General features: G+C 38.2%; 1 protein-coding gene across 1 annotated transcript in view; it reads left to right on the top strand.

The window, feature by feature from the left end:
• PPFIA4 (PTPRF interacting protein alpha 4) overlaps positions 1-20,332 on the top strand; it is a 1,641,692-nt gene that overhangs the window by 1,062,349 nt on the left and 559,011 nt on the right. Inside the window, exon 5 of the mRNA XM_044070202.1 lies at positions 1,264-1,338. Within this exon, the coding sequence (XP_043926137.1) occupies positions 1,264-1,338 (75 nt within the window). The remainder of the gene's footprint in view (positions 1-1,263; positions 1,339-20,332) is intronic.

The following is a 20,332-nucleotide window of genomic DNA, read 5'->3' as shown; positions in this document are numbered from 1 at the left end:
TGCTAACCTTCACTTCACTCCAGTTTCCAAAAACGAAGAATTGGGTAAAGTGAAACGCAAATGGTATGGTGGGAATTACTGCATTTTGTCATGTGAAAGATGTTGAGGATATTTCTGATGCCTGACTTACTACTTAGTACTGTATCCCATCACTACACTGTTTGACCAGCAAAGTGCAGTCATGCATGTTTTATGCCGGACTGTGACTGGGGGATGTCAGCTTCTCTTTATTACTTACAAAGTGCATAATCAATGAGAAAATGGCTGTTGAAATCTAAGCTTATCAATAGATTCGTATTTAATTTTGTAGTAGAAACTGCTTGGCTAATGTAAATTTACTGTAGCTGTATATACCCAGTGTTTCATGTTTTGAAGTGTAGTTGCAACTGTACTATTTTCCAGTTCTTTCATTGATTTTATTGAGTTTGTCATGGAGACTGTTTCCTTTTCACATTACTGGTCATATTGTTCATAGCTTCTTTTGAAGTCATTTCATAGCATGTTTTTCTGTATAACCTCTTGATTTGTCATATTTCTGCATGTTTATTTGTAAATCACATGCTGTTTACTGAGAGTAGCATATGATTGTCACAATCATTGGCGTTATTACTTTACTGATTGCTCCTTGTGACCTGTTGTATAGTTATAATCTTACCAGCATTTTTCACAAACTTCTCTGACACTATTGCCTCTTTTAAAAATGTAACATTGATCTAAACGTTTATAAATTGTGCAATTTGATTTAGATCTTTTCTTCCTGCATTTTAAGAGGTCTTTACCAAGTTGAACCATCCAGGTTATTAAAAATAAAACTAAATAGTGATTTTGCTTTACAATAGCAACAGGGGACTATGCAAATGGTTGTGACTTGCATTATTGGTTTGTTTTTGCTGAGAGACCTTACAGTGTTTATGTCAAAACTTTACAATTTATAGATTAAAAAGCATGTTTTATATTTATTTTAACTTTAATTGTGTTGTAATATTGTATACCTGAGAAGAGTGCTTATTTGAACTAACATGCCTTCTGTTTAATTTTAGCATTTACTGCAATAAATTTGCAGAGTAAAGCTAACAGGTGACTGAACTACACTGATAATTCGTTTTCTGCTTTTCTTAGTTTTTGGAAGTGTAAATTTATAAGAAATTTGATACAAGAGTTACATTTGCCATGAAGTTTATGGTAGTCTTTTGCAATGCATTGTCAATTTCCGATAAATAAAAATACATACATTGCAAATTACATTTTATGCTTCTTCCCTAGGTTCGAGAACGTTTACGAGTTGCATTAGAGAGAGCGTCTGCACTAGAGGAACAGCTGATTGCTGCCAACCAAGAGGTAAGATTAGCACATTAAATATGAAGGTGGGATAGCAGCTATATGCATAAATTTCTTGTCATAGTAATGACTAATGTTACTGGCCATCATTTTTATAAAATAAATGGCACTAGATACTTACTTTTGAAATCCTATAAAATACAGAAGCAACCTTACTCCAGGAAACAGAAAGAGGCTGGCATATGTGGAACAGAATTCCTTGGACTACATTTAATTATCCACATTAGTGCTTTAAACAAACATAATTATGGATGATGTTAGAACAGTGACAAACTTGTGTATAAAGAGTGAAATACAGGGAAAAGCAGGTTTAAGGAATACTTGGACAGAAGCCCCAGGGCTGATAACAAATGCCTATTACAGTGAACCCCAGTCTTTATTTTGAAACCTCAGTAAATTCAGAACTGTGTCTCAGTGGTTAATATGTTTATTGCATAGCTTCAGGATCCAGGGTTCATTCCTAACCTCTGGTCATTGGCTAGGTGAAGCTTGCATGTTCTTCCTGTATCTTTATTGATTCTCTGTCGTCTTCAGTTTCATTCTACCTGTCAAAATATATTTGTTGATTGGCTGCTCTTAACACTCAGTGTGCATTTCATTTGCCTTTGCCACTGTGACTCAGATCTTGGGTGCAAATGCAAAAAAAATATAGAAGATAGACTTAACTGGTTAATAGATGAAAACATCCACTACCTTAAATGGTAAAGTTTCAGAGAGCTTCTTGAAAAAATACCAGTCGATAGACCAGTGGAGTCTGATTCCCTGAAACCTTGATTTCTAAATTCCTGCAAATGTCTCATTACCACCCACATGCATTTTACATTTAACCTTTGAATACTCCATAGTAACCTGTCTTCCATGTAGAAAAGCTATCAGACCCTTACCCAGTACCACAAAATACTAAATTTCAGCTAACTTTCGTCCTGCTTACATACTCACTGTACTAGACAAATAATCTGGAAAAATATTATCTCCAACTTGTTTACCAGTGTACAGAGTATATTCAAAAATATACCCCACTTTCATGATAGTAGACTTTTGGATTGGATGCCTTGGTAACACTGCCCAGTGGATAAAAGGAACTTAACCCACTCAGTTTTTTTTATTGACTTAAACATACAAATTAGTTGACTACTCAACACCACTCTTCTTTTGACTGGAAGCAGCCTAAAGCCATGCCAGTGTTCCAACCAGACAGACACTTTAGAGGTTAAATTAAATTCACCACTTTGTATTCTATGCTAGTGAACAAAGGAGCTGTCCAAGGTTCTGTACTTTTTGCACTGCTCTTTCCCAACTGTGTTAACTTCCCATTTGACCTTTTCCATCTGCCAGTAATTATGTATGCTATTGACAGGGTCATCTATAGGTCCAGCTCCTCACACACTGAAATTAAAAAGTAGTCTAAGTGGCTTGACAGGTAACACACTTGCCTTTGATGCTGGAAGATCAGAGGTTTATGGTTTCTATTCCTATACAAGGTAATTGGATTACTTTTCCAGTGCTGACACTAGAGTCCAAGATAAGGTGGGTGCTATACTCCTGAGTATTCTGTTCTTTGGATGAGATGTTAAAGTGAGGTCCAATCTGCCTGAGTTGGTTGTAGCCAAGTGGATTTAAAGGATGCCATGGCACTTATCAAAGAGATTAGGGGATTTTCCCCCAATTCCTTAGCCAGAATTCCCATATTTAGCATGTATGGTGTCTCAGTTCTTCCATGAATAAAGGCTGTTTGGGTACTGGAACTAACCCAGTCAATACAGTATAGATAAATACAACTTGAGTGGACAATCTTTCTCAGCAACCATAAAACCAAGGCCATGATCTCTGGAACTAAATTCAAGCCATACAACCTGACACATTAAGGATAACTACAACCAAACATCTGAAACAATCCCATTCTTCAAGTAGAAAGGGCTTTGGCTTGGCGAAAGTCTAACTTTCTCCTATTGCATTCAACTTACTAAAACAGTCAATAAACTACTCTGTTGCTCATGGATGATAGTACATTTCTTTTCCTTCAAAGCAAGAATAGTCATTCTCAAAGTTATCCTTTTTTAACAGGAAACATCTTTATTGAATTATGACTTAAAACAAACTATATGACATATTTTCAGTTTCAACCATTATACATCACTTATAACCTATGCAGCCATTGTTCATCAAATATTCCATAGCTCATTCACTTCCTGCGTTCTCTTAACCTTATTCCTCCTCAAAAACATTATTCTGCATGTACTGTTCCCACAATTCCCATTTCTACGTAATTTGCTCCTATCCTTTTCTAAAGAAACTACTTCCAGTTCTTTTATGTCTGTTACTATATTCAGCAATTCTACTACAGTTGGTTTAGACTTTGATTGCAGTTTTCTAGTAATTGCTTTTTTTTGGCAGCAACCAGAATTAGACTCAGCAAGGCCTTACTATGTCTAGGCAATTCTGATTCAGTATCACAGCTCAAAAAAATAGTTTTCTTAGTTACACCAATTTGCTAACCCAGTAATTATGACAGAGTAGTCGGCAGGGAATTTTTCAAGTCTGCCAACTCATTACACTTCCATAAAATATGTTCCAAATGACCATTTTCTTACCCATCACATCTCCAACATTTGCAGTCTACTTGAAAAAAAAAATGGAGTCTGCTCGGGGTATAAAAATACCTATGCAAACATTTCTAAGCAAATCTTCTAGACTTTGTTGCATATTTTGGAGCCATATATATATCCTTCCATTATTTCTTTGTTAATTACTTATCCAGTATCTCTTTCCAATCCTTTCTATCCTGCTATGATTAATTTCTAAAGTTATAATGCAGTATTTTATATACCCTATTTTATCCCTTTTAAAAAAGCAGCTTCTGTTCTAGATTCTACTAAAAACTTTACCCAGTGCTAGTTTTTCTCCCTTTTTGCTTCTCTTTGCCTATTGTCTGATATCAGTCCTTGATAGGTAAGGCAATCTCTAGCCTGCAGTCCAAAAAATTCTTGGCTTCTTTCCATTCTATTATCTTTCCCTCTCTAATTATTTGCTCCCCATACCTTGGTTCCTTTGGCAGTTTTCTCCAGTAAATTCCATCCCCATTTTGTCTATTCTGTATGGATGAATCTCATTTCTCCATTCCTATTTTGACTTAGTTCTTGCAATACTTTCTGCTACGTTATGAATATAGCATTCTGTATGGTTATTGCCTCCAAAAAATAGAATTTCTCCTTATTTTTTGAATTTCCCCCTGTTTCACCATCATCCCTTTCCACTTTGAATTACAGCTTTCTACTTGTGCTATATGTAGGAGTCTTAACTGTGTAGCTCTGAAATACCCCTTCAAATCAGGTAATCCCAAACCACCTTGTTCTGTTGGAAGGATCAACGTATCCCACTTGTCTCTTGCCACTCCCAGATAAAATCCTTCAACTCTTTATTAATTGCTATCCACTTCTCCTCTGGTTGATAAAAATATGTCTGACCTGTGTATAAGACTAAAGGCACTAACAATATTTTCACTGCTTGTATCTTGCTATCCATATCCATAAAAGAGAACTTTCAATATCACAATTTTTGTATTAAATTGTATTTCGTTTCATCCAACATATCATTAGCTGCCTTAACAGAATCATTTTAACCCGTACTCCTAATTACTTTGTTTTATCATGTCTCCATATATATGGGTACTGCTGAACCAATTTGTGTCTGGGTCCATAGTTTACAGCTATTTCCTTTGTTTATCTTCATTAATTTTGCATCTTAAAAAGACTTGAAACTATCTCAAAATGTTGCACAACACTGAAATGTCCTTTTTCTGGTTTTATCAGGTACAAAATAATGTAATATATATAAATAAAATAAAATATAATCTGCAACTAAAACCAACTTTTCTTGATTACCATACCAATTATATCCTTGAATTTCTGAGTCCCTTATTTTCTTTGAGAGTGGTTCTAAATATAACAGGGGAAAGAGGACACTCTTGCCTGGTTTCTCTGCTCATGTAGAACTTATCACAGACGAACCCCTCCACTTTAATTTTTCCTTCCAATCCCTCCTATACCCTCCTCATCAACTTTATAATTTTGTCAGGGAATGCAAATGCTTCCATTGCCCTACTCATAAAATCCCAACTTACTCTATCAAATGCTTTCTTTGCATCAAGACCCACCAACAACAGTGATATTTGCATACAGTCTGCTTCCTTCTGGCTCATCATTGTTCTGTTAATGTTGTTAAATGTTTACCCTTCACAAAACCACATTGATCTATGTATATCAATTTTGTCATTACCTTTGTCATTCTTTTAGCCATTATAGACTTAAGCACTTTATAATCATGTTTTTTTTAGAATTGGAATGGGCCTTTATGAAAGTAGATATGATGGAGCTATACCCTCTTTAGGTATTACAGCTACCACTGTTGTCTTCCAGGATGTTGGTATTTCTCCTTCTATTAAAATACTGCTAAACAAAACCTTCTAGATCTTTATCATTTTTTCCTCCTAGCTTCCAAACTTCCACAGCAATACCATCTATTCCTAGGGACTTTCCTGTAGATTTGGTTATACATCACCATTTTATCTCATCTCCTCTCGTTCTGTTAGTAATTGAGCCTCATCTACCTCTAATCTTGTCATATTTAATTCTTCTGTAAGCATTTCCATTTGTATGTTTTCTTGATTTCTACATTTTTCTGTTTTATGCAAATTTCTGAACTTTCTCTAATATGTCTACAGAATCTCTGGTTATTTTCCTTGTGATAGGCTCCCTAAGCTTGGCAAAAACTTTTTCTACTTTCTGTTGCCTGAGCCATTGTGCTATTGTCATAGGTATGATTCATGTAGAATATCCTCTTTTTATAACAGCCAAAATGTCAAAGAAAAGCGTGGCTGCTCGTCAGCCCACTGCTTACATACTTAAGTATATAGCACCCCCACCCCTGTAGTAAAGCAAGCTTCTGTTTGGCCAAGTGCTCCACAAGCTTCTAAAACAGCAGTACATTCTGTTCTCTCAGGATGACTCCTTCATATAATCTTCCAGTAATGATCCTTTTCTTCAAATACCCAACAATAAGCTCCACTGCAGTGATCTCACCTTCTAAGTATTAATCTACAAATTATGGAACCAAAATCCAGGAAACCAGCACAAACTAAAGCTCCAAAAACATAAAGGGTGACAGCCTGTCCAGAACAGAAATCCATATTTATTTTAAGTATTAAAACACACCATTAAGCACTTTTGTCATCCAATGTGTGTAAAATACTCCTATCTTTTGAAAAATGTAAGTGGAATCTGTATAGAATCTGTGTGGAGGGGGGTGACTTGTATGGTTTAATTCATAAGTATTTAAGTTTGGATTTGTAGTGTTTTTTTTTTTTTTTTTTTTTGATGAAGTCATAATTGGACGACGAAAGCACTTACTGGTGTGTTTTAATATTTAAAATAAATGTAGATTTATGTTCTGGACAGCCTGTTGCCCTTAATGTTGTTGGAGCTACAAATTATGGAAATATTCTTCTACCTTTTATAAAAAAAAATTACTTTCTTCTTGCAAAGACTGTATTTATTTACTTATGTTTGTTAGTTTAGGGTAGTGGGCTGATGCACAAAAGACCCATTTCATTCACAGCTCAGGTGCTAGCACATACAAATCAGTAATACAAGACAAAACTGCATAAAAGTTCAACAGTAGTCTAAAAGCATGCACTGAGTATAATGAACAAGTAGTGTGCATATTAAGTAAATAAAATATAAAGTTGATTATTGTGTGCAAGTATAGACTGTGCATTATAATTTGAGGGTTTTTTTGTGTAAGAGAATTGATATAAAGTTGATGCAAGAGTAATTAGAGAGAGAGTGAAGTGTCTGTAGTAAGGGTTGAGTAGCATTAGGGTAAGCAGAGAAGAATGGAAGAAAAAAAGGTAGATCAGAAGTACATAGTTGGTGCCAGGTAAAGTGAGACAGGCAGCTGGATCATTGGATGGCTGAGTTTATGTCTGGTTTTGATTGCAGACCTTTTATATAGGAAGGCAATTAGGTGGATCCAGAACAGTGTGTATTTTGTGATGTTGTGAGTATCAGCTCGGAGTGAATCCCATAGTTTGGGTTTAGGGATGGAAGAGGCCTGCTCTGTGAAATACAAAGATGTTCTAGGTATAACCATAATTTGGCCATTGCTGGCCTGTTACCAGTGTTAGTATGGGAGTCTATCAAATGTTTAGTGTGCTACTCATTGGGGGGGGGGGGGGTGCACATTCACTGTAGTGTGTTTAGTGGATCAGAGTCGGAGTAAGTCAGATTACTCCTTTGTAAAGAGCCATTTGGCACATCTGAGTGTTTCACAGTGCTGTTCATTTCATGGGAACACAGGTATGGAATGGGAATGAAGAGATTTTGTTTGAGAGGGATTGTGAAGCTTAGAGATTATTGGAAACACAAGCAGTTAGAGGTAGGACATAATCAAGCTGGGTTGTAGGACATTATTACAGATAGCTTTCTTCCCAAATGGAGTAAGAATGAGAGGATTAGATAAAACCATAAAAACATTTACAGCCTATCTTCTTGAAGATCCCCAATACAAGTATTTCATTTGTACAGCATACATCTGAATTTCTGGTACTTACGTATTATCGCAACCAGAATTTCAAGCTAAAAGTATTCACTTGTGTTTTCCTTAAATAAACGGAATTAACAGTATTAAAACTAAGTAACATCTTTTCTATAAAAGTTTTAATTTATAGTACTATTTAAACTTGAAAACACAGAGAAAAGAACATTTTAAAATAGCTTGACCCCTTTTTACCGCTATTTACGCATGTCAGTAAAGCATCTCTCTATGTGTTCCATTTCTCGTGCTATACAAAAGTTGTCAAAGCTCTAGTCAACAGGTTATTGAAACGGCATATAGTTATTAACCGTCTAAGTAGATTTTTGTAGTCATAGTTTTGTGAAAAATGCGATTATGGGATTTACCTAAGACAGATAAGGAGGCAATTCAGTTATTTCAACAGTATGGAATTATTATGGAATTATACACAATTTTAAGGAATTCAGTTCAGGACATGAAATGAAATTATACTATGGAAAACAAATATTTTGGAAATGCAACTCTGCCAAATGCTACCAGCATATAGGAGTTCGGGAAGGTAACTTTTTTGAAGGAAGTAGAATTTCTTTTATAACTGCTGTACATTTTATATACTGTTGGTGTAAGCAGTTAACTAGCATTAATTTATGCCGTGAAGAATTGGATATGGCTGACAAAACAGTTATCGACTGGAGTAATTATTTAAGGGATGTATGTACCATGGAGTTGGAAAAACAAGAGAAGAAAATGATTGGAGAGCCAGGGCATATAGTGGAAATCGACGAAAGTTTATTTACTCGGCTGAAAAATAACAGTGGTCGTATCCTACCTCAACAGTGGATTTTTGGAGGGATCTGTAGGGAAATGAAATAAACATTTGTAGTAAAAGTGCCTGATAGAACTGCCTCTACATTGTTTGACCAAATACAAAAAAACATCAAAGAAGGTAGCATTATATACTCAGACTCCTGGAAAGCATACCAAACAAAACAACTAGAAAAAGCTGGCTTCAGCCATGACAAAGTTAATCACAGCTACAATTTTGTTGACCCTGACACTGGAGTGCATACACAACATATAGAAAGAATGTGGGGCACTGTAAAGTGGAGAAACAAGAAACAGTGAAGAACTGCACATCACCATCTACATTCCTATCTTGTTGAATATATATGGTGTGAAACACAGCTATCACATTCAAAAGACTGCTTTGAAGAACTATTAAAAGCCATCGCTAACAACTTTCCTCCACAAAAAAACAGAAAATCCATACCAACAAGTACCACACCAATTAACCAGCCAACTACTTCTAAGCTCTCAACAGTAAAAAACAAAACAACACCCAGTGAACAATCCACATCTTCTGAACTATCTACACTGACAACCAATATAACAACACTCAACTGAAGAATCCACAATTAACAATATTAAACAGTAGAGCCCTAACAGCTATGAAAATGAATGACATTCAGATATACGGAATATACATTACAACCAAGAAAGAAGCCAAGCAGTACTATGAATTTACTTATATTAAATTGTATATGTACCATTTAATAAATACAGTTTAACCATTAAATACTTTTTCTCAATCACTTACCTTGTCTCCATTTTCTTCTTTTTTATACAGCTGAAAAATAAATCTCCACATGTGTAACACATCCAACGATAAATCCCAAATCAAAAGCTCCTTCGATAACCCCAACGATAGCTTAAAAATACCATCTTTTGCAACCAAACTAAGTTCCAATAATAGCTCCCAAAGTCCTTTGATAAGTCCAAATTAAAAAATACCATTGACTGCCCCAACGATAAATCCAAAAATCCTTTTTAACCAAACGAAGTTCAAACGATAGCTCCCAAAGTCCAAAAACACCGATTGTCCCAACGATATATCCAAAAAACCACAAATGAAGTTCCAGCGATAGTTTCCCAACTCCTTCGATAGCTCCAAAATGAACACCACCTTCCAACGATACATCCAAAAGGAAAAGCACTTTGAACGATCCCCAAATCCTTCAATAACTCCTTCCGATACGAACACCTTCCAACGACAGCCAAAATCGGTAAAATCCTTCGATAAGTCCTATGCGACCATCTCCTTCGGACGACAGCTCTGAAATGGAAAGCACCTTCAAAGTTCGCGTATAAATATATGTACCAACATAACGCTCAATGTTTTCAGCACACTACGCACCTATCCAAAAAATTTACCCATAGAAACATAAAAAAAAAACCACCAATATCCCCGCATACTTTTAAACACACTACCCTTCCCTAATACACTGTATTTTCTAAAGGAAAGTACACTACATCGCAAAATCTGGTTGCGATAATACGTACGTACCGAATATCTTATATATAAAATAGTATTACATTTCTATATCCACAGTAAACAATTTATTCATTAGTTGGTTTCTGTACTAGTACTGCAAAACAATATACAGTTTGTAAAAATTGTACATATCAGCTTTTTACACCACTCTCTTCCCCCTTTTTCCCAGTTTAGTAAGAGCTGTAGTATTCTAAATTGCCTAGCAACTTAAAATTATTAATGATTAATTAAATTGCTTAACAACTTGCCTTCTAATATTCTTCTTAAAGATGTAAACAGTGTCAGATTACTTCTGTAGTAGATCTTACAGTTTATTGTGTAACTGTTTTTTTCTTCATCAAGATTGTAAAGTCTGGATGTGAATTATCTGTTCTCTGGCTGAGCCCAAAATGGGTCCTTCTGTATCAGTGCTTTACCCAGGTTAACTCACTTAAATTAATTAAAAAAATATATAAAACATGACCATTGTTTGTGTGTGTGTGTGTGTGTGTGTGTGTGTGTGTGTGTGTGTGTGTGTGTGTGTGTGTGTGTGTGTGTGTGTGTGTGTCTGTCTGTGTCTCCCATTCCAAATTTAACATGTGTAACAACAAATCCATTTTTATTATTGGCCCAGGGAGTTTTGAACTTGTTCATGTTATAATTTTATCCATATTTTGCAGCCTTTCATTCTGGTTTTTATAATCCTAAAGCCTTTCAACTAGTTTGTTTAGTGGTTAACAAAGCGTCTTTCAAGTAAGTCAGCAAATTTGTTGATTAAACTTTGTTAGTGAGATGTAACAACAAAAATAAATAAGTGAAAATAACCCAATATTTTTGACACGTCTGTTAGACTTTACGGGTTTACCAATCTGAAGTAGGTGCAGCTTTCCGTCAAATTTTTTTTTTTTTTTTTTTTGCTATTTGACCAAGAAACAACCTGTCTTATGATCACAGAGATAACTCCATTTTAGCAACTGCTGAATGGAAATGGAAGCCTTAGAGAGTTGTCAAAATAGGCAATACTTGTACAGAGGTTAACATCCAAGCCACTTCTCATATAAAAGTACACTAAGTCTGTGTAACTTGAAAGGATAAGGATAAATGCATGTCAGTATCTATACATGTAATATACTTTCCTTTGATGTCTAGATCAGAAAGCTGCGATATCTATCCCCATAACAGCTCCTTGGATTCATGCTTCAGTACTGCTACTGTATTGCAGCATGAATTAAGTGCTGCTGTCTAAACGTGCTGTGCTTTGGATGATTTGTCTTACAAAGGTCCCATGTACCTAAGTAGGTGGAAACTTTAATAGATGTGGAAGATCTCATGACAGTTATTGAAAAGACTAGGGCAACTTTTATTTGGCATCCCAAAAGCAAGCATTTTTTTAGTATCTCATGCAATGTAAAATGTGAGTTTGCATATAGGATTTTACATTTTGATCTTCCTTTTAGCAAATTCTGTCATTTCTCTTTTTATACTCCCACTTAATGTTATAAAGAAATCTGTACTAATCTCTATTTTCAATAATATGAATATAAATATTGAGTTCCACTATCTGTTTTTCACTTCCCTTCTTTTACACAAGCTGTAGGTAATTAAATTTGGTATACTGAACTGAATGCCATCATTCCTACATGGACGATTAGAAATATCTGCTTCAGTTGCACTGTTAACGGATTTCTGTTGGCTCCATGATGTAGAGAGAAAGAGCCCATCCTATGACCCAGATGTCTGGGTTTGATTAGCAAGCCCAGGACAAGAGAAGTTGACAGAGGGAGGGACAGGAATAAAGAGGCTGTGCCAACTGGCCTCTCTGTAGTGGGAGGGATGGGCTGTGCCAACTCATCTCTCTGTGAGAGGGATGGGCTGTGCCAACTCACCTCTCTGTAGTGGAGGGATGGGGATTACATGCCAAGGAGCAGTATAGAGCTATGTTGTTGTTGTCGCTGGAAAGCATAAAGGAATGCTACTTAGGTCAGAGGTGGTAGGGTCACAGAATAGGCAGCTTGCTGTCATGCAGGTGGAGTGTGGCCTCATAGTGCTCCACTGCATACCTGCTGAGGGTGGGGCCCCAAGACAGGCACATCACCACAAAGGTGGGGCACTCTCTTCACAAGCTGCCTACAGGAGAATGAATCTGAAACTGGCATACGTGGAAGTAGGGCTACAATTCCTGCAGTATGATGTCTCTCCAGATGTCCTTCTGTTCCTATGTTGCAGTATTCTTTACATGAGGGATTCCCTGCCTTAAATGATTCCGACATCTGGTCAGTATACAAAAGCCTTTAACCACTGCTAGGTTCATCGGATATCACATGTAGGCCCAAAGCTGGCATCGGCCATAAAAGTGACATCTGCACATACCATCCTCAGAACTTCTCTGCTGCCAGACTGAATACTATCTTTGACAGTCGATCTGCTTGTTCAAGTTGTTGGTTGCTGTACAAGCCAGTTCGTATAAGTGCCTCATTGTTTTTTTCTTTTGCTTTTCCTACTGTTTTTCTGTCTGAGTTTATATGTCATCCAGAAAAGACAAGTGCCATTGTGGAAGACAAATTCCACATAAAGATAGCCACAGTCAGACTCTGTTTGTTTAGGCCCTAACCATGACTATAAGTCTTGCTGTATATGTCAGCTGTTTGTTCCCAAAACCTTGCGTAGCCGCCTTCACTTTTTAATATTTTCCTTGAGAATTAAAGACTTAAGAGGTTAGGATGCGATGCTATGGAGAGTACATCAGGCCATTCTGCTGAGCTTGGAAAACGCCACAAAACTCGGGCTTGAAGCTTTGCCTGAACCTCCCATTCTGGAGTCCCTCTTGAGGCCAGTGAAGGTCCGGAAGCCCATTTGGATTTTGGCTCAGATTTCTCAGTGGGTACCAGAGCAGAAGCCATCAGCGAGTCAGCCACTGGCACGTCCTCAGAGGTTTTGCAGACATCTGTTTCGGACGAGAAGGTGGAGCCTAGGCTCATTATTTCAGAAGCCTCTCAAGGTCTTCTTCAGATTTTGGTTTGGGAGGAAATACTGATGACTGTTATAGAGTGCAGACCTCCCACAATGCTGCTGTATCCCTTAAAAAGAAACAGAAAACCAAACATCTTCCAGCTCCACAGGAAACTCCGCCTGACTGGCAGGCTTTCACACAAGGATTAGTTAAAGCCTTTATGGCTTTGAAGCCTCCCACTGGTGTTTCCCTTCCTAGTCCTCCTTCTGCTTCTTTCCCTCAGAAAAGATTTAGGGAGCAGATATTATCTAAGGATGAGGATTCCTCAGAGGAAGATTCTTTGGCATTCTCTGCCCAGATTTCTTCTCCCTTGGAGTATGCTTCACCTGAGGAGGAGTTTGATGGAATGGAGTCTCCTGGTGAAGGCATCACTTTTGGGGAGTCTGTTGCTCATATGAGAGAGTTTTTCAAGTGGGACTGCTCACAGGTTACTGATGTGCAGAGGAAATATTATGATTTAGTCCAAATGGATTCACCTTCTCTTTCTGCTGTGTCTACAGTTCTGCCAGCTTTTCTGGAGGCTTTTACTTCTGCTTCTAAGAGGCCAGACTCTCAACCTCCTGTGCCGAAATTGCCAGATCAGTACTATAAAGTTCCAGAGAACTGTAAATTCCTTTATAAATGCCCTGCTGCAGACCCAGTGGTTGTTTCTGTAGCTACTGATAGCCATTCATACATTTGCCTTCTACTTCTCTTTTCCCGTCAGATGAGAGCAAAACCATGGAAAGGCTGGGGAAAAAAGTGTACACTTCAGCTACTCTTGCCTTTAGGGCTGTTAACTATCAAACCCTTATGAATAAGTATGCTTTGGCCTTTCTTTCTCAGGCTAGTCAGCTTCTCTCAGACCTTCCGGATTCAGATGTAAAATCTCAGCTTTCCTCAGTTTCGGAGGCATCTTCCCAAGTTGTACACCACTCCATTATATGCAATTCTGATGCTGCTGAAGCATCTACTAGGGCTGCTGCCTCTGGTTCTGTATTAAGAAGGTACTCATGGTTAAGACTTCAACCACTTCCTGAAGACTTCAAGGCCAAGCTAATTGATGAACCATTAGATAATAATGCCTTGTTTTGGTACTGCAGCTACTACCTTGTTCAAGTCCCTTGCAGGAGAAAGGTAAAGAGTTGCAGGATTTAAAATATGTCTTTGTGTCTTCATTTCCCAAATTCCAAAGGCATTAGCAACTTGAGACTGCTTTTGTCAGAAAACAAACAATCTCAAACTCCTCCTTCTAGAGATAAAAAGGGATGCCAGGAGATCAGCTCCTTCTAAACCCTCTCAGCCTTCTTCTACTCAAAAGCAGGCCTTTCCAAAGAAGCCAGAAAGTCTGTGACTACCTGGCTGTCGCTGGTCACATTCCCCTCTCTCAGCGTCTTATTCTCTCCATTTCAGTCTGGAGTCACATCACTCAAGATTCATGGGTTCTGTCCATTATCCGCAAAGAATATTTCATGGCCTGGAAATCTCTTCCTCCTTTCATGGGAATTCCTCACCCATCTTTCCAGAGATACTCCAAGATTTGCTATCCCAGGGAACTATCGAAGAAGTCCCACTGTCACAAAGGGGAAGAGGGTTCCACTCGAGGATATTCCTGGTTCCTAGGAAAGATGGCCCGTGGAGACCCATTCTGGGCCTTTCTCACCTCAACACCTTCCTAAAGGTCCCACACCTTTCATATGCTTTCACTCCAAACTAAACTCTGTTTCCTCTCATTCTTCCACAGACCTATAGACCAACTGGAAGACCGGGGGAAAAAAGGTGAAGGATCAACAGGACACTGAGGAAGGACAAAAAAATGTCATCTGACTTTTACTTGGTTTCATGGGAGCTAATCTCAAAAAATTCTCCACAAATTCCTGTTTTTACTCAACACCCATGTGTAAGAAAATGCTTCTATTTCTTCCCTTAAGAATCCCAGCGTTGCTCATAAATTATTTTTTAATATAGCTCTGTAAGACAGAACTCTTCATTTTCTCAGGCACTGTTACTACCATTTCCTTCTCCCTCTGTCACATTTTCACTGCCGTGGTCGTCTCATGATTATTCAACTCATCGATCCCCTGCTTGTGTGTAAAGCATGCTGTTGTAGTGTGACTGCAGTATTCTGACTAAACATGCCCTTCATTCTACACTTAACTTTTTTTCAATAAGAAATTTAATAGCATTGGCTGGAACATTTCCAGTCCATCATAGCATGTAGTAAATGCTTCTCTTTGTTGGATTTGTTTAACTTCCAAATTATGCTTAACAGATTGTCAAACTAGAACTTCCCATTCTTAGGATAATAAATATGTACTTGCTTGAAAAGTACCAAAGCCAAATAAACTCAACTTAATTAAATATAAATGTTTTTAATAAAAGGCATTTCATATGAAAGACAGAGCCTCCTTTCTCTTCTGTCTGGAACGTTAATGAAAGCTGTTTGCCACTTCCCCATTACCAAAATGAATATGTACATTTTGTATCAGAAAGGTTCGAGCCATAGAGCTTTCTACTCCAAGCACATTTAACCACAGCTCTTTATTTCTTTCTATACAGCTACTATCTGTGTATCTAACATTTTTCCCACATGTGTTGCAAATGTCGTTTATTTTTTACAATAACGTTCATACCCAAGGTGGGGCCTAGTTCTTACCCCTTACCTGTGATTAAGCTTTTGCCACTGGTGTTTTATATCCTCTTACAATAACGTTCATACCCAAGGTGGGGCCTAGTGCTTACCCCAGTGTATCCTGGAGCCAGTGTGAATCTAAACTCAGGTTTGTAGCATATTTGTTTTGTAGTTTGCTGACTTATCCTTATTATACTTCTGTTAGATGTGATTTCATTTATTTATTTATTCATTGGGGTGGTACACTTTTCAGTATTGACTAATTTAAGTTTCAGCCTGCATAATCGCTGTTTAATAGAGATATGGATCTGCAGTGGTTTATATTTTAATTCTGTCTGGCTGGTAGGAGAGGAACTAATAGCACCAGAACAGAACAAGGATCTGGGGGCCTTGACAACATCTAGATAGGCCCCCAGGAGCAGAGTAAGAGGGTAGTGGGAGCAGCCAGCAGAATGCAGGGGGTGCATCCTTGTAGGGTTAGACTCCAGAAGCAGAGACAATACAGAGAGATCCATGGGATGAAGGGATAAGGATATGACCAGAGACTCAGAAGCTCTCCTCTTACCTGTGATCAGAAGAGGTGGAAGATCATGAGACTGGTGCACAGGGTCATGTCAGGATGCATGAAGGGGTCATCCTGATGAAGGAGGACAAGAGAAGGGAGTAGGCACATGCAGCAGATTGTTAGAATCTACAACTCCCTTGATCTATAGAAGTACTTTTTGACAGAGAAGGTTGTAGACCAATGGAAAGGGCTTCATGAATCGGTGGTGGAGAGGGAATAAATACAGGCATTCAAGAGGATGTAGGATGAGTCGAGAAGGGGGAAAGGAGGATAGAGTTTGAGGGTGTGTAGGATGTTGAATACACTGAAAGGGTAAGCTAGATAAGTTTATTTCCTTCTGCCGTCAAGTAAATGCAATATAATCTAATGTAATGATATTCTTCTATGATATACAATATCCCAGTTTTCTACCCTTTTGTGAACAGTTTGCTCTTAAATGTGCAGGACCAATAACTCCAAACCTCATCATTTCATAAAATAAACAGTGATTTTAAAGTAATACAGTAAATCCTGAAACGTGCTATAACACCACTAAAGCACTTATGAAAATAACTTTTTTGTCCATCTCTCACAACCCTTCTGTTTCTATTTATACTAACTCAATTACACCATCTGACAATAGGAAGAATACTGTAGATACCAGAGCCTTGGACTTTGTATAATCTCCCCTTATTCATATTTACAGTCTGTTTCCACAAATTGCAGTTATGGCTCTCAAGGGCTTCCCTGCTGCTCCTTCACTGAGTGTGAACTAGACAAGGTGGTCGCTGGTCATGTTCATGTCATCAGTGGTGAATTACCCCATTGCTGTTTTTCAAAGAAATCACTGCTGATGCAGTTTTTAAATGGGGGCTATCAGTGATTCACTTTTGTACATGTTTGTACAACTTAGGAGTAGGTGACCCCCCCCCCCCCATGGGAGTGCAGGGGTCATACCCAGCAAATAAAATGTATATATTTAATTTTTTTATCAGGTTGAATTCTTGACCATTTATACTTTGCTCCTCACTGAAATTTATTTACTACTGAATGCTTCCATTAGGACTCATCAGCAGGGGCACTTTAGGAAATATTCACTTGAGCTTGATTGAATAAATATATTTGCAAGTCCTGTAAACTATTGCAGTATGTATACCCAGTTCAACCAAACCCAGTGCATTCTCCTCCTTAAATATCTTTCTTTACTGCATCCACACAAGTCTTCCGTCTAACCACTGCACATTTTGTTCATTTACTAGCTTAACAGTAGTTATCCTTAATTCCATTTCCAACTCCTCCATCGCCCTCTCTCTTGCTCGGCCCGATGGAAAGCAGAGGAAACGCGGAAGGGGGGGGGCCTTCACGTGGGCATGCCTGGATGATCTTGGCTATGCTTGGCGGAACCCCTTTTGATGGATCATCTCTTTTGTCCCTGAGAGTGAAAGAAACCCTGACTAGGTGCGAGACTGATGGCAAGACCCTTTCTGCCGTCCAGTCCGCTTACCCCCAAAGGCTAGAGGGTGGAAAGATAGCCTGGCTATCCCTGACTCAAGACAAATGGGTACAGTCCATTCTCAAGGCTATTCTATCCCCTTTCTTTCTTTTTCCAAATCAGTCAAAAATCCCTTCCACCCCAGCCAGTGTCAGCAGACCAACAAGGATCCGGAATCTACTCAAGGTTCTTTTTAGTTCAAAGAAACGGGGACTGGGAGACCAATTTTGATCTCAGTATCTGAACAGATCAGTCAAGAAAAAAGATTTTTGGATGGTCAGCTGCAATGCCATTCTCTTCCCTTGGGGGAAAAGCTGGATGTGCTCTGTATAACAAGGATTCCAGGTGTTTCCATATTTGGACGACTGCTTCTCAGCAGCTCACCAGCATCTCTTCCTGATGGCCAAAATTTAGATACTATAAACATGTCTGCAACGCTAACGAACCAAAGGATATCAGATTCACACAAATTGGTGTCCCTTCTTCCAACAACACAGAGAGAAAAGCCAGGTTAGTTCCGGGTTAAGTTCCTCTCCTCCAGCGGCCATACCTCTCCTCCCATTGGCCAGGATACCAGATGCTCCTTCCAGTGATGCTTTTTTCTCAATGGTCATACCAGGAGCAATCAGACAGACAATATGTCTGTAGTGTGGTACATCAACAAACAAGGGCGGAACCAGATCATAGACCTAGTCTTTTGATCCACCAGTCGGGCAGTCAGTCGCCAGCCCTCCTCTCTGAACTCTGAACCTCTTGGTTCCTCGTTCTTTTGAAAGGAGTTTTTCTTCTCAGACCTCCTATAAGAATCCTCCCTCTTCTCCTTGGGACCTAAATTTAGTTCTTCTTCTTTGATTCTTTTCCCTTCGAACCCAGCTTCCTGTTCCTCTTGATTATATTATCATGGAAAGCTCTCTCTCTTGTGGGTATCATCAGCAGCAAGAAATCAATTTCACTTCAAGCAGCACTCTATTTCTTCTTCCTTATCTTTGTTCCATAAGGACAGAGTTTCCTTCTGAACTAACCGTCCTTTCAAAGCCAAAGGTGGTTTCAAACCAATCTAAAAAAAAAAGCCTTCTCTGTCTTTTCCCAGTCTTTCCAAAAATATTCAAATACAAAAAAACAAAAAATTGTGATGCCACTAAATCATAAGGTATACAGGACGAGAAAATCTGATCAGCTGTTTGTCTCCTACAACTCTTTCAGCGGAAAGCCGGAAAGGACTTCAACTTCCAGTTTCAGAGTATCATTATCAGATGGCTAACGTGCAGCTACTTGGGCTACTCCTCACACTTTTATTTCCCATTATAAGTTGGATTTAGCTTAGGCATGCGTAAGAACTTGGTTCCACTGTTCTCAGGAGTCTGCCTTCCCCTGCCTGACAGACCTATGTTGTGATCATGACTCTCTTTCTCTCTTTCTACCCTCTTCTTATATGCTATTGTGCATATTTCTCTATTTCAGGACAGGTCACCCTCTTTTCTTTCTTCCTGAGGTGGATTCTATTTACAGTTATACTGTTATTGATAACTAACATGGAACGTTATGGTAAGAACATAACTTCTATTTTTAACATAATGTTAGTACTTTATCTCTACAAAAAAAGATAGATTCTAATTTTTCCTTTTGTTACTTTACCATTTTATTGTTTCCTCTACCTATTAAATAACAGTATTTTCTTTTGATCTGCATAAAAATAAGGAAAAAACATTTATTTTCTACTAGAAACAATATATATCTGTCTTTTACTTTATTTCACCACTGTTTCCTTATGTTCCTGGGAAAAAATATTTTTTCTAGGTGTCTTCTTTTATAGTTTTTTCATATCAGAATGGAGGAGGAATACCAGATGTCCTTCCTTAGATCACTGTTGCAGTATTCCAATACTGTTGGGGTATCTTGCCATGTAACGTGGATATCCAGCCAGGATACCAAAACCAAAATCTTCCATAGATCAATACATATGATGGATGACCAAAACCCACAGATACAAGGATTCGATGAATGACCAAAACCCATGGATACAAGGATTCGATTGGATACAAGGACTCGATAGATGACCAAAATCCACAGATACAAGGATTTGATGGATGACCAAAACCTACAGATACAAGGATTTGATGGATGACCAAAACCCATGGATACAAGGATTTGATGGATGACCAAAACCCATGGATACAAAAGAGCCGATGGATGACCAAAACCCACAGATACAAGGATTCGATGGATGACCAAAACCCATGGATACAAGGATTCGATAGATGACCAAAACCCACAGATACAAGGATTCGATGGATGACCAAAACCCATGGATACAAGGATTCGATGGATGACCAAAACCCATGGATACAAAGAATTTGATGGATGACCAAAACCCATGGATACAAGGATTCGATGGATGACCAAAACCCACAGATACAAGGATTCGATGGATGACCAAAACCCACAGATACACAAGG

The sequence above is a fragment of the Protopterus annectens genome, chromosome 4.part1 (genome assembly GCF_019279795.1).
Source record: "Protopterus annectens isolate FY-2018-M chromosome 4.part1, PAN1.0, whole genome shotgun sequence".
Classification (NCBI taxonomy): Eukaryota; Metazoa; Chordata; order Ceratodontiformes; family Protopteridae; genus Protopterus; species Protopterus annectens.
This window is presented reverse-complemented; position numbering and strand designations above follow the sequence as displayed.